General features: G+C 36.1%; 1 protein-coding gene across 1 annotated transcript; it reads left to right on the top strand.

Moving 5' to 3' along the window:
- Window positions 1–628: 628 nt before the first annotated feature.
- Window positions 629–2,596, top strand: LOC311175993 (small ribosomal subunit protein eS27-like; the record flags this gene model as incomplete). Its single annotated transcript, XM_084241278.1, has 3 exons — window positions 629–647; window positions 1,310–1,420; window positions 2,408–2,596. The coding sequence occupies 3 exons, from the start codon at window positions 629–631 to the stop codon at window positions 2,434–2,436; spliced, it is 159 nt and encodes a 52-aa protein (XP_084097404.1). The 3' UTR covers window positions 2,437–2,596.
- Window positions 2,597–14,764: the final 12,168 nt, after the last annotated feature.

The raw sequence follows: 14,764 nt of genomic DNA, 5'->3' as shown, positions 1-14,764 counted from the left end.
GTCCTGTCGCTCTGCTGGCGTTTCGTAGTTCTTGCCCCCTCTGCCTTCTGTAGGAAGCGACTTCCTGCTTGTTTCCTTTTTCAAAAACCGTGTTGACAGTTTTACTTAAAAACTAACTCTGTCAAGCATAATCTCGCCTCCGCCACTCAGTTCTTGTCAGAAACACATACTGCACCCTGGCGGGGGGGGGGGGGGACAGAAATCACCCCGGTTGCTATTCTCCTTTCTACAGCAGCGATTTCTGCTCTCAGTGGGTCCAGGACGGGATTACTTTCTTAGTTAGCACCAATTTTGTTTTGTTTTTTATTGGAGAATGTTACTCAGTTGAGTAAAGAACGAGGTTACCTTACCATATGCTTCCTAATGGTCATAAAACCCCGTTTTCAGGAGAACTCTAAAGCCTCCTTAAAACTGTTGATGTGTAGCCTCAGCTGATTATGACTTATTCCTTTTTTTGCATGTATGTTTCACATGTGGGTAAATCCGCCGGCAGTGTGGTTTCATTCTAGTCGTAATAACGTGCTTTTTTAAAATTCAGTTGGCTAGAGATTTGCTTCATCCATCCTTGGAAGAGGAGAAGAAAAAACATAAAAAGAAACGTCTTGTTCAGAGTCCAAATTCTTATTTTATGGATGTAAAATGTCCAGGTAAAATTTCAAATCTTCCTTTTTATAAAATTTCTAAAGGGATTGCTGCTGTATTCAGATACATTAGGACTCTGTTGAGTAGATGTGGGATTGTAGAATTGGTAATGTTGTAAACAACATTTTCATAATAAATGTATTCAAATCATTTATACCAACATCTGGGGAAGATGTAAGTCCAAAGGAGATATGACATTTGACTTACTAAATCTTTAAGCTGTTCAGATGAATTTTATTTTTCATGATGCAAAAAAGAGTATGTTGATGCTTCAGCATAAAATTGTGCTGTCCAGTTTGGTGGCCATTAACCATATGTTGTTACTGTGCACTTAAAATGTGACCGAGCAACACAGAACTATTCTTTAACTGTAAAATACACACAGGATTTTGAAGCTGTAATATGGGAAAAAAACAAACGCACCATATTTATTGCATGTTGAAATAATAATATTTTGGAAATACTGAGTTCAAGCAAATATATTAATTTCATCTCTTGCTTGTTAAATTTCTATAAAATGTGGCTACTACAAAGTTTAAGTTACATATTTGGCTTGTACTTCACAGTGCTGAAGTTCTTAGTGTTTTATAAGTTCCTTAACTACAAATATGTTGAACACACTGTGTCATCTTCTGCTTTTCACTTTTAACATTGCCCTTTTTTTCAGGTTGCTACAAGATTACCACGGTTTTCAGCCATGCTCAGACAGTGGTTCTTTGTGTAGGTTGTTCAACTGTGTTGTGCCAGCCCACAGGCGGAAAGGCCAGGCTCACAGAAGGTATATCGTTTGGCATTTTGTGAACTAGTGATGAGATTTTATAATTGTTTCTCTTTCTACTATTAAAAACCAGTTTAAAATAAAGGTTAAATTCATGATTACCAAAATTATTTTTTTTCTTTCAAGTGTGCTCTTCCAGCAAAGAGTAATGTGCAATTAGATAAGCTTATATTCTTGACCTTGCAAATAACTTAATGATTATTTTTCTTAATTTGGAACACTTTATTGTATTTAGTCACTTAGTTTGCTTGACTTGGAATATTAAGCAAATTAGAATGGAGCAAAAGAATAATTAATACAAACAAGAAGGCACGTGGATTTTGAAAACCACAGGACTACAATTTCTCTTGAAGATATTTTGTTTCCTATTTGGGACATACATCTTACAATATAATTCTAATTTACTTTTGTGCACTAAGAAAAAAAATAACATGTACATAGTTTTCCATAGTGGTACTCATAGATTTGAAATTTGCTTTTGATCTTTTGAGGAACTGTGAATTCCATGTTGTTCTCACTGGAAGAGTTATATAAATGGATTGGCAACAAATCCAAGTTCTATTTGATAAGACCTGGGCAGATCTGAGTATGAAGTCAGCATGCAATATTTAGTACAGTATTCCTTTTAAAAGTTTGCAAGATTTTCAAAACCTTAAGTTATTCCATTAAAGTTTTATCAGTTGAATTCATATTCTTAAATATACTTAAATATACTTATTTATATTCTTAAATATACTTCATTATAGCATTTAAGAAGTGGGTGAGAGAGTCACATTAGAGTAAATTCAAATATGAAAGAAACATGGCAAATTCCTGGCAAAAAAACCCCAAATAGCTTATTTATGAATATTAATATTCCTAAATCTTGAGGTATTTTTTTTAACCTAAAGTGTACTTTTTGACATTAAAACTATTACAAAGAAAAAAAAAACTATAAAACAAAGATAGAATAGACATGTTTAATATATTCTTATGATTCCTTTGCAGGGTGTTCATTTAGAAGAAAGCAACACTAATGAGCAACACAACTTCCTGAATTTGTGTTAAATCGCAGAAAGCCTTACCAGTTCAGTAATTCTAGTTAAACTACCAAAATAATGTAATTATGTTTAATTTTGTAAGGTTTACAACAGTGATCTCCTATTTTGGTGTCAGTTTTTAAATAAAGTTTTGATTATGGGCAAATTCTTCTTTTTTCTTTTTTAAAAGGATATGTAAATACACTCGCACTTACATGTACTGTATGTGAATTTGGTTTTAAAAAGTATTTGATTAGTTTGTGTCTCATTTTAAGAGTAGAAACCATATGTATTTGATTTTTCGTCCTTTCCCAAATTGCTTTGATGGAGCTACATTACAAATGGAAAGAAGTCCATTTAAAAAATTTTAAATGTAGTTTTGCTGTTATAACTATGGAAACACATTTATTGAAGTATACATTTAATACTGTAATAATCAGTGTAAAGCCTTGGATTGGGACAGTAACTGTAGCTGGGGTCTGTGTGATAGGAAATTCCTTTTAGGGTAGAAATTGAGAGTAGAAAGATTTACTGGGGATGCTAAATGGTATTGAATTGTCTGGACTAGACAGGAGAGCACTCCTTACAGAAGTATATTGAGTGGCTCTGGTGTCTCATTGCTTTTAAAGTTTATCAAGTGACCCTGGGAGTTAGGAAGCAGAGTATATCTTTCTCTCTCTGGCTGCTAGCCTAGTGATATTCTTTGTTGGACAGGAAAGATAATTGCTTCTATTTTTTACTTTTAAGGCAGGCACTTAAGGTACATTTCCTACAGAGAGGTGTTTCTATAGAGATACCCCCAACCTGAGAGACTGAGCCTTTAACTACTAGTTAATATATCAGAGGAATGTTGCACAAGAACTGAAAAACTATGGAAAGTTTGGGAGGTTCCCAAACTTGGTTTATGGTGTCTTCAGAGTAATTTTTCACTGTCCTAGGGTCAGAAGAAATACCTAACAGTTACATTTATAACAGGATAGGGTCTAACAACTTTAATAGCCATTTGAAAAATACATAAAAATTAAAAGCAATAATGATTATTTTAATGTCATTCTTAATAATGGAATGAGTATATGCCTATTGGGGACTGCACAATTTATCAAAATTAGACTGGATGCATCTATCAGCACTGATTTTTGTATAGTATTTGCTTTTTATCACAGCACTTGGCTTCACAAAGATAAAACATCAAAACTCATGCCATTTGCAGCAACATGGATGGAGCTGGAAGGGATTATGCTCAGTGAAGTAAGTCAGAAGGGAAAAGAAAAATACTGGGATGGTTTCACTTATAGCAGGAACATAGGGAAACCATACAAGGAATCAAGAAAATAAAAGGTCAAAACTAGCAGGCAAACTAAATAGGAGACATGGGGGGGTGAAGGAGGGGAGGCAGAGAGATCAAAACGAAGGGAAGAGCACAAGAGACTCATGATGGTTCATGGGTATCTTGGTGGTGGGAATTTTATGGAGGTTACACAGAGGAGAAATCAACATACAAAAATAAACGATGTAAAAATATATAAATATGGCCTCCCTGGTGGCGCAAGGGGTTAAACACTGTGCTATGAAGCAATCCACAGCCTCTCCAGTGCTTGTTCAATCCCCTGCCAGCCAGGGAGAAACCTACATGGTGAGGCAGACCTCTCCTGTCTCACCCGCTGCTCCCCTCAGCAGTGTGTTTCAGTCAGTCTGCCTGTTCTCTTCCCCTTTCTGTCTCTGGTGGATCCTCCCACCCCCCCGCATCTCTGGCCTGTACCCCAGCTCTTGTATGTGTAAGTAAATAAATCTTTTAATATATATATATATATATGTAATAATAAAGATAAGACATCAAAGGGAATGTGGTTGAACTACCTGGAACTATCGGGTTGTCAGAAAAGTCATGACGCATTTTTGCTTGAAAAATAGAAAAAAATAGGTTATGACTTTTCCGACAACCCAATACATAGAAATTTGCATGGTATCCAAAAGATGGTAACTGTAAGGGTTTCTCTGGAGCCCCAAAGCACCTCCAGCTTACACAGTTTAGAAAGAGAACCAGTGGGGTTGATATAGAAAGAAACAAAACCTGTTGTAAGAACTAATTTAGAGTGCTAATCTGAAAATTTCCTTGGAAATAATTTTAAGTATCGTACTTAAAAGAACATGTCAGGACTAAGTTGCAGAGATCCTTGGCACAGGAAACTGAGTGATGTATAAGTTTTACTTCATTATTAAACTGTATTAATAGGTTTGAGAAATGCTCACTAGAACACTAGGTATAGACTTCAAGGTCTGCCATATACATTATTATATACGGTAAAATTGATAATTTACTGATTTTTAGATATAATTCAGGTACTGTGAAATTCAACTTTTTACAATATAAAAACAGTTTTTTGTTTTAAGATTTATTTATTTATTTATACAAGCACTGGGTACAGTCAGAAGTGCGGGAGGGTGAGCGAATTCACCAGAGCCAGAGCGGGGAGCAGAATAGGCAGAAGGACCAAAGTACACTGCTGAGGGGAGCAGCGGGCTGCGGGAGAGGTCTGCGCGCCATGTGGGACCCTCCTCAGGTGGCCAGGGTGCTGCCGGGGATCGAACTGGCGCTGCAGAGGCTGCAGGCAGCTACTCAACCCAGCGCTCAACCGCGGCTGCACCACCGTGACTTTAGTATATTCACATGCATATGCAAGCATTACCACCATCAAGTCCCAGACTATCTACAAAAAGTATCCATTTGTACCTACTTCCCCTTCTCCCAGCTGCTGATTACTAATACATTTGTATAGATACACAAAACAAATAGATACAATTTTTATTATTTTCTACCATTCTGTAGGTTATCTTTTCATCTTTGTCCTTAGAAACATAAACATTTGAAAATTTTATTGTCTATATTATCTTTTGTTTCTTGTACTACTGGTGTCATATCTGGCAAACCACTGCCTAATCCAAATTCATGTAGACTCATGTCTGTTTTCTTCCTATAGTTTTAAAGCTTTAGTTCTTACACTTGGATCTGATCCATTTTGAGTTAAGTTTTGCATATGGTATGAGGCCGGGGTCCAACCTCTCTTTTTTTAATGACTTCATAATAGTCCTTACTATGGAAGTACTATGACTTATTCAGCTTTATCCTATTCAGGACTTTGATTATAGTTTTTTTTTCCCCTATAATCAATGCTGCCATAATTACATTTAAATAAGTCCTTTAAAATAGTGCTTTTATTTCAGAGGGTAATTTCCAGGAGTGGAATGCTGGCTAAAAAGGTAAATGTAGGGCCTCCCTGGTGGTGCAGTGGTTGAGCGCTGGTTTGCGAAGTTGCCTGCAGCCTCTGCAGCGCGGGTTCGATCCCCAGCTGCTCCCCGGCCAGTGGAGGAGGGCCGCCCGCTGCTCCCCTCAGCAGTGTACTTCGGTCCTTCTGCCTGCTCTGCTCCCTGCTCTGGCTCTGGTGAATTCTCTCACCCTCCCAGTGCTTGTATAAATAAATAAATAAATCTTTTAAATAAAAAAAATAAAAAAAAAAAGAGTATACCTTTAAAAAGGTAAATGTATTTTTTATTTTAACAGGTGATCACAGATTGCTTTCCACTAACAATATATGGAAATATTCTCCCTAGTCTTCATCTCTTCCATTTTTGCCATTTTCATGACTATAAGGTTATCTATTATTGTTACTCTAATTTGTATATCTGATTAGTAAGGAGTTTGGGAGTGGAAAGAATCCAAAATAAGCCAAAAATCCAAAATAAGTTCCTAGAATTCTTTCTCATTTGCTTTTTCTTAACAGGAACACAACAAAATCGCCAATATTAGAAATATAGCTGCAAACAGTTGGAATTTAGTTTCCTGTTGCTTCTATCACAAATTACCATAAACTTAGTGGCACAAATTATAAGCATAAATTCATTATTTTGCAGTTCTTCTTTATTATTTTGCAGATACCTGTTTCTTCCAGAACAGGTATCTTGTGGCTAAAATAAAGGTATTAGTGGGACTACATTCCTTCTGGAGGATGTAGGGGAAAATCTGTTTCCTAGTCTTTTCTAGCTCCTTGTTATTGCCCGCATTCCTTAGTTCATAGCGCCATATCACTGACTTCTACTTCTGCCATGACATCTCTGACTCTGAGCTCCCACCTTCCTCTTAGAAGGAGCCTAATGATTGTACTGAGCCCACCCATGTAATTCAGAATGATGTCCCTACCTCAGGAACCATGATTTAAATATAGCTATAAAGGCTCTTTTGCCATGTAAGGTTATACATTCATAGATTCTGGGGATTAGGATGAACATCCTAGGGGGCTATTATTCTATCACAGAATGCAATGTTATAAAATGCTACCCCAGATTTGAAAGCTCAAACTCTGGAAAAATATTAAATTGCTATCTGAAATAGTTAGAGTTCATTATTACACTTTACAAAGAAATGGATTACTTTTATAGAATAATGATCCCACTCTGTATGTAACCTTTTAGGATTTCACAGCTATATTTTCACAAGTATATGAATAAAGAATTATATCAAGTTATGGTATTTCCTGTTCATCGAAGCTTAAATAACTTGGATCTTGTTTTTAAGGGGATGCCACATTACCTCACTTTTTTTCTTTTAAAAAAGTATTTTACTGATACACTATTGGTTTAAATTTCAGTATTTTGAAAGTATAGGTCCTTCCCTTTCAGGGGTAGTCACTTTAATTCACCCATCACCAAAGAACCCATGGTCCTTCACCATAATCTATTATGGTGAATCTATTCTCTCTCCTTATCCTGTTATTTCAAGTGTTGATTTAAAAGTCTGTTTTTGTCTGATCCTTTGTTTTTTTCACGTGTCACAATATAAGTGACACAATTCAATATTTATCTTTCCTTCTAAGTTATTTTGTTTAGCATAATACCTTCCAGTTCCATCCATGTTTCTGCAAATGCAATGAGGTTATCCTTTTTGATTGGTGAATAGTACTCCACTGTATATGTATACCACATCTTGATTCATTCATCTGTTTTGGGGCACTTACGTTGATTTCCCTACTTTGGCTATTGTAAGTAGTACTGTAATAAACAAAAAACAGTGCAAGTTTTCTTTCAAATTATTGTTTTTTAAAATTCTTCAGGTAAATACCAAGGAGTAGAATTTCTGGGTCATATGACAGATCCAGTTTCAATCTTTTGAGAAGCCTGTATGCTGCTTTCCATAGGAGCTAGACCAGTCTACATTCACATAAACATTTTAAGAGGGTTCCTTTTTCCTCAACTGCACCAGCATATGCTGTTGCTGGTCTTTTTGATAGGGATTATTCTCATAGAGGTGAGAGGTGGTATCTCATTGTGCTTTTTATTTGCATTTCCCCAATAAGTGATGAACATTTGTTCTTCTTTTTCTATGTGCCTGTTGGCCATCTATATGTCTTATTTGGAGAAATGCCTATTTAGCTCTTCCCATTTTTTGATTGGATTATTTATTTATTTTTTTTAAAGATTTATTTATTTATACATCTGGCCTGAGATACAGGCCAGATGTACGGGAGGGTGAGAGGATTTACCAGAGACAGAGCAGGGAACAGAACAGGCAGACTGACTGAAATACACTGCGGAGGGGAGCAGTGGGCGAGACAGGAGAGGTCTGCCTCGCCCTGTGGGCATCTCCACTGCCAGCCAGGATCAAACCGGCACTTCAGAGGCTGCAGACAGTTCACAGCGTGGCGCTCAATTGCCTGCGCCACCAGGGAGGCCCTATTTGTTTTCTTTTTGTTGAATTGTATGAGCTCTTTATAGATCTTTGATATCAGTCCCTTGTCAAATATTTTCTCCCATTCAGTAGGGTGTCCCTTTAATTATGGTTTAGTTCACATTGAAGAAACTTTTCAATTTGATGTAGTCCCAATTGTTTATATTCTCTTTTGTTTTCCTAGCTGCTGATTGCGCAAATACATCACTGAAGTTTATATCACAAAGTGTTTGCCTATGTTTTCTTCTATGTATTTTTATGGTTTCAGGTCTTACTCCAAGTCTTTCATCTATTTTGAGTTGACTTTTGTGTATGGCATGAGATAGTGGTCTAGTTTTATTCTTTTGCATGTGGAGGTCAAGTTTTGCCAACACTATTTGTTAAAGAGGCTTTCCTTGTTCCAGTGTATAGTCTTTGCTCCTTTGTTGTAGATTAACTTTCCAGTTAGGCGTGGGTTTATTTCTGGGCTCTCAATTCTTCTCCATTGGTCTATGTGTCTATTTTTGTCCAGTACTATGCTATTTTAATTATGATGGCTTTATAGAATAATTTGAAGTCTGGATATATCCATGAAGTCCTCATGTATCCATTAAGAATGGATACTGTCATTCTTCCTCTTTTTTGTCAGGATTGCCTTGGCTATTCAGTCATTTGTTGTTCCATATGAATTTCAGTAATGTTTGTTCCATTTCTTTGAAGAATGTTATTGAAATTTTTATTGGGATTGCATTAAATCTGTGTATTGCTTTGGGTAGGATAGCCATTATCACAGTATTGATTCTTTCAATATGTGAGTAGGGAATACCTTTCTATTTCTTTATGTCTCCTTCTATTTCTTTTAACAATGTCTTGTAGTTTTCTTTGAATAGGTTCTTCACCTCTTGTTAACTTTATTTCTAGGTGTGTTTGTGTGTGTGTGTTTATTTATTTAGTATGACATAATACCTAATTTTCTGTTTCTCTATGTTCTATCTTTTCCCTGACTGCTATCCTAGGTCTACTGTTACTTTCTTGCCTAGTAACACCTCACCTTAAAAAAAAATTAGGGAGACTAGTCCTGTCACTTTTAGTTCAAATCCTACATTTTAAACTTTTCTTAGGGTAATAGTCATAAATATTTCCAGTAACAGGATTATTCATGATAACAGAAATTGGAACTGTCCCTCCCTTCTAGATCCAGAATTTTCAGTTTCATCCCTGCTCTGTGTTTTATGTTTGTGTCCTTATGTCCATGAATGTCTTTTTAAGTTTCTCATTTCATATTTTATATATCATGCTATGTATTCAAAAGAAAGGGTATATAAATCATGACTTTACTGTGCTCTTTTTTATTGTCTATGTTAGTTTGTGTATAAATTAAAAAAACTTGGGTTTTATTTGCAGCCAGTTTCACTAATTAAAATCCCAATATACATTTGTTTTTATTTATTTTGTAACTTAAACATTTTTCTAAGCACTACATCTATAAAATTGTATACCACCAAAGGTGCCTTTTATCTTATCTATAAATGTTTAGAGACTTTTATTTTTAATGTTAAGGCAACATAATTGTAAGAACAGGCTTTAGAGTCAGATATTTTTAAGTTCTGTTTATGATTGTGTGCCCTTGGTCAAAATAAATAATTTGTACTTAATAGGGTTGTGAAGGTAAAATGAGACAACATATACAAGTGCTTAGCACAATGCTTGACTCATAGTAAGCACTTGACACATAGTAAACACATTCCTATAGTTAGAAAGGATTCTGTTTTGATCCTTTTAAATTAAAGGATACAAAATTAAGTACTTTCAAGTTCTGTTTCTTTTCCCAATTATTTACTCACCTCATTACCACACCAGAGCATAGTTAACTATTGCTGCAAAACAAGCCACCCTCAAATTTAGTGATTAAAATAATGAAAACCTATTATTTCTTTTTTCATATTATAAAAGACTTATTCCCATAAAATACCATAATGTTTTAGGAAATTAAAGTCATAACATATATAAATATCATATCACATTACTCTGATAAAATGAACAATGCCAACATACCCTGGATTATTGGCTTCTGTTGTAGAATATGCTTGATCTAAATGAACAGAAGGGCATGCTTGCCCTTTCATTTTTTAATTAGCCTATTACCCTTTATTTTCTTGCTTTTTCTGAAGTATAATATTAAACCCAAAACATTTGCTTTAAAAAAAATCATGAGGATGAAAAAAGTTCTGTAAATTTAGAACTTAATAAAATGTATCCTTTAAAATGATCTGAACTTAGTACTAAAATTCAGTACTAAATCAGAACTAAATGTTAGTTTCATCAAGCCCTTTGTCAAGATGAACTGTTATTTCTTAAGTTTCTGTAGGTTGGTCTCACCTGGGATAATTTATGCATCTGCATCCAGCTGGTTGCTGAACTGGGCTGGAAGTCTGAGGTGACTTTAGTCACATGGCTGGCAGTGAGTAGTGGATGGGACTGGGGCAGTTTGGTGCTCTTCCTGGTGGCATTTCATGCTCCCGTAAGCTAAGCTGGCTTCCTTATATCACAGTTTTGGGGCAGAAGACTTGTGGCAAAAGAGCATGGAGACAGAAGCATAAAGGTTTCTTAAAGCTTATGCTCTGGAACTTGTGTAACATCACTTTCACCACATTCAATGGGTCAACACAAGTCACAAAGTCAGCCCAGATTCAAAGGCTATAATGTGATATCCCCCTCATACCTGTTAGGATAGTTATTATCAAAAAGACAAGAAATAAAGAAAACCTTAGTATACAATTAGTGGGGATCTGTAAATTGAACTATGAAAACAGCATGGAAGTTCCTCTAACTACTAAAATAGAGCTATCTTTGCACACCATATATTAGAAGAGGGGGTAATACCCAAAATATATAAACATCTCCTACAATTCAATATATATATAGCCTAATTTTAAAATAGAGGACTAAAAGGCATTTCCCAGGTTTATGGTCAACAGACACATGAAAATATGTTTTACTTTGCTTATCATTAGGGAAATACAGAGCAAAACCACAATAAGATTTCATCTCATACCATTTAGAATGGCTATTATAAAAAATTTAAGAAATAATGTGGGTGAGGCTGTGGAGAAAAAGGAAGGCTTGTGTACTACCTGTGGGAATGTAAATTGGTACAGCCACTATGGAAAATAGTATGGAGGTTCTTCAAAAAGTTAAAAATAGGGCTACCCAAATGGTCTATTAATCCCAGTTCTGTGTATTACCTGGAGAATATGAAAATACTAATTTGAAAAGATATATGCACTCTAATGTTCACTAAAGCATTATTTATAATAGCCAAGAAATGCAAAGAAACCAAGTAGTGGATGATGAATGGATAAAGAGATGTAGTCTATATACACAACAGAATAGTACTCAGTCATAAAAAAAAAAAAAAACAAGATGAAATCTCACCATTTGTAATAAAATGGATGAACTTTGGGAGAATTATTAAACTAAGTATGTCAGAAGACAAATATGGACACTTGTGGAATACAAAGTGAAAAAAGCAAAGGAACAAACTAAACAAAAACTGTGGGAGCTTGTAATATTATGTGCCTCAATTATTCTGTGTCTTTGCCTTGATTATTCTATGCTTTGACTCATACCAGGGCAAAAGTTCTGGTATGAGGATCTATATATGCTGAAAACAGCATGTGTAGAAACAAGGAAAGTTTGAGATAAGAAACCTCCCAGGGCAAAAGACCTGGTATGAGGATTCATACCTGCTGAAAACAGCATGTGCAGAAACAGGGAAAGTTGAAGATAGGGAACCTCTCAGGGCAAAAGTTCTGGTGTGAGGATCTATACATGCCTGTGTGAGGATCCATACATCTATACAGCATGTGCACAAACAGCAATAGGTGTTATGGCTAGAGTAGCATAAACACTGAGACTTTCCTTGCCTTTCTCCTTATTTCTCAACCTTGGCTGGGGCCAAGGTTGGGTTACACATCCCCCATACATTTGTGCATTCCTCTTTTGCCTGCTTGCTTCTTTGATCTTTTTTCTTTGTCTGATTCTAGTTAAAAACAAGACTGCCCTTGAAGCTGGGCTACACTTTCTTGGTTGAGTCCCTCTGGGCTTCTCATTGTTCTGGACATGGACTTTGAGTAATCCATTTTCATGCCTCCACCACACGTTGTAACAAGACAAAAAACAAGCCATTAACCTCCGAGAACTGAATGATGGTTACCTTAGGGGAAGAAATAGGGAGGGAACTGGTAGAGAGGCTGATTTCTTCATAGGGAATGGTGACAGGCCATTTGGTGGTGGGTGTGGTAAGATATTTGCAGTTGCTGAGATGTGCCTCCTGGTTTCTTGGTGTTTATACCAAAATGTAAGACACAAAAATGAAAGGAAGGGCTCTAAACAAAAAGGAGTCAACAACTGGTGGCTTGTGAAAATTCTCAGATACTCCAGATGGCAAATACTGCTAAAATAAGAAATGACTTCAAGGCAAAGACAAAACTTAGGGCACTTCCAGGAAAACAGGGTCTAAAGATGAAGTTGAGGATATGACTATAAAATCCTTGAAGACTTTAGAAAGAACCAAGATTTAAACAATGAAGCTCATTAGAAAATTAATAGTGTTTTATCCAGTTGTCTCAGGAGAATACCAACTTAGAAGGGGCTTACTTTGAAGAGAGTTTTGGGTATGACTTCTGTTTATTAGCCAGAACTCCAATGAGATTTGTAGAAAACTCACAAAATTTAAACAATTATATTGGAAGAAACACTGCTAACTTAGACTGAAAGGAGAGAGAGTACAAAAGAAACCCTTGGACCTTTAAAATTCTACAAGCAAAAAGGGGTCTGATAAAACTACTCACCTGCAAATGTGTACTATTTTTCAAGAAAAAAAGAATAACTCAGAGGACAAAACCAAGAGGCCAGAGGACATGGCCAAGAGTCAAGACTTCCTATTATTCACAAGTCTTGAATGAATCAAGGAACTGCCAGTCTCTTTCTAGTTAGATTTCAAATTGCTGACTCCTTCATGTCTTCTACTTCCCACTTTCCAAACAGGAGGGTATATAGCAATGATCCTTTATATGTCATGCCACTGTATGTTACACATGTGGTGAGAAAATGACTTCAGTTTACAGGTTTTCAGATCAAGAGGGCTATACTTGAGTTGTTATATTTGAGGAACTATATTCAAGGGACTTAAAGAGATGAAATTTCTGGAGGACTTAGAGGACTTGGGAGGCAGGTTTTCCATGTGGGGAAGGACATGAATCACTGGGGCCAGAGGTCACACTGTGGTAATCAATTTCCACAATGATCCCCCCACATACACACATACACTGATGTCCACCTCAAGACAGGCATATCCTATGTAAGCCCTCCAAGATACTATCAGTGGTGGTAGTTGTGATCTAGGGAAAACAGAAGGTATGATGGTTTGTGACTACTGAGGCTAGGTTATAAAATACATTGATATGTGTGGCTCACATATGTGTTTCTTTCTCCCTTTTGAATTATTTGCTCTGGGAGAAGTCATTACCATGATATTAAGATACTCAAGCCATCTTACAGAGAGGCCTGCATGGTGAGAAATTGAGTCTTCCTGCTACTCACATGCCAGAGGACTGATTCTAACTACTAATCACATGAGTGGGGCTATTTTGGAAGCATTTCCTCCAGCCACAGAGAAGTCTTAAATGACTATACCAGGTCCACCCAGCTAAGCTACTGCTGAATTCTCAAGTCTCAGAAACCATGGAATAATATTTTTTTAAATTATAATGGATATTAGCTAATATGCCATGTGTCATAATCTTATTTCTGTTGTGATATTAAAGGAATATTTGGAAATTCTGTTGAATGATATTTTCTCTATATTACACATTCAAAAAGTATGTACTTTTATCAGAACATTTTATTTCAAGAGTTACACTTTTTTCAAAAAGTAAAAACAACAGTTACTTCCCTGAGTATATAAAGAATCCTACAACAAAAGGCAATTACAAAATTAAGCCATTAGAGGTACATAATCTGCATTCGATTATACTCTATTACAAATTTATTCTTAAAAATCTCCTGCATTTGGGGACTTCAGTGTTTCAAAAGAAAAAAAAAAACCAGCTCATTTTGCACCAGTGATGTCAGGGATGTCTGATCTGTCTTTATCAAATTCCAGAGCAATCTTTAAAGCAGTGCCATTAAGGCCAACAGATTGCATGTTACATATGATAGAAACAACTATTCCTCTTGGGGGAACCTTGTTGTTTATCGCTTTTGCATCCAGTTCTTCAGGAAGAACCAGCAGGACACTACTGGCACCCACTGCACCTCCTGTATGTGAGGCATAATGCCGTTGCTTCCTACAAGAACCATATGTTTGCTTCTTTTCTACAACTCCCCATGCCATTGCATATTTACCATCTTTATCCCAGGACATCTCTGTATTAGGGACTGGTGTCCAAATCATAACCATTGTTTCTGGTTTGAGATATCCGGGCAAGAGATTTTCATTTGAGTTCTTAAACATTCCGACTTGGTAACCATACAGCATTGCATTCCCAAATTTCAGAAGGTCACCCACTGTAGACAGAAATCCACCACCAGCCCATTTATAGGAGTTATCCACGTAAGGTGTGT

Source organism: Talpa europaea (genome assembly GCF_964194135.1).
Source record: "Talpa europaea genome assembly, chromosome: 8".
In the NCBI taxonomy this organism is placed as follows: domain Eukaryota; kingdom Metazoa; phylum Chordata; class Mammalia; order Eulipotyphla; family Talpidae; genus Talpa; species Talpa europaea.
This window is presented reverse-complemented; position numbering and strand designations above follow the sequence as displayed.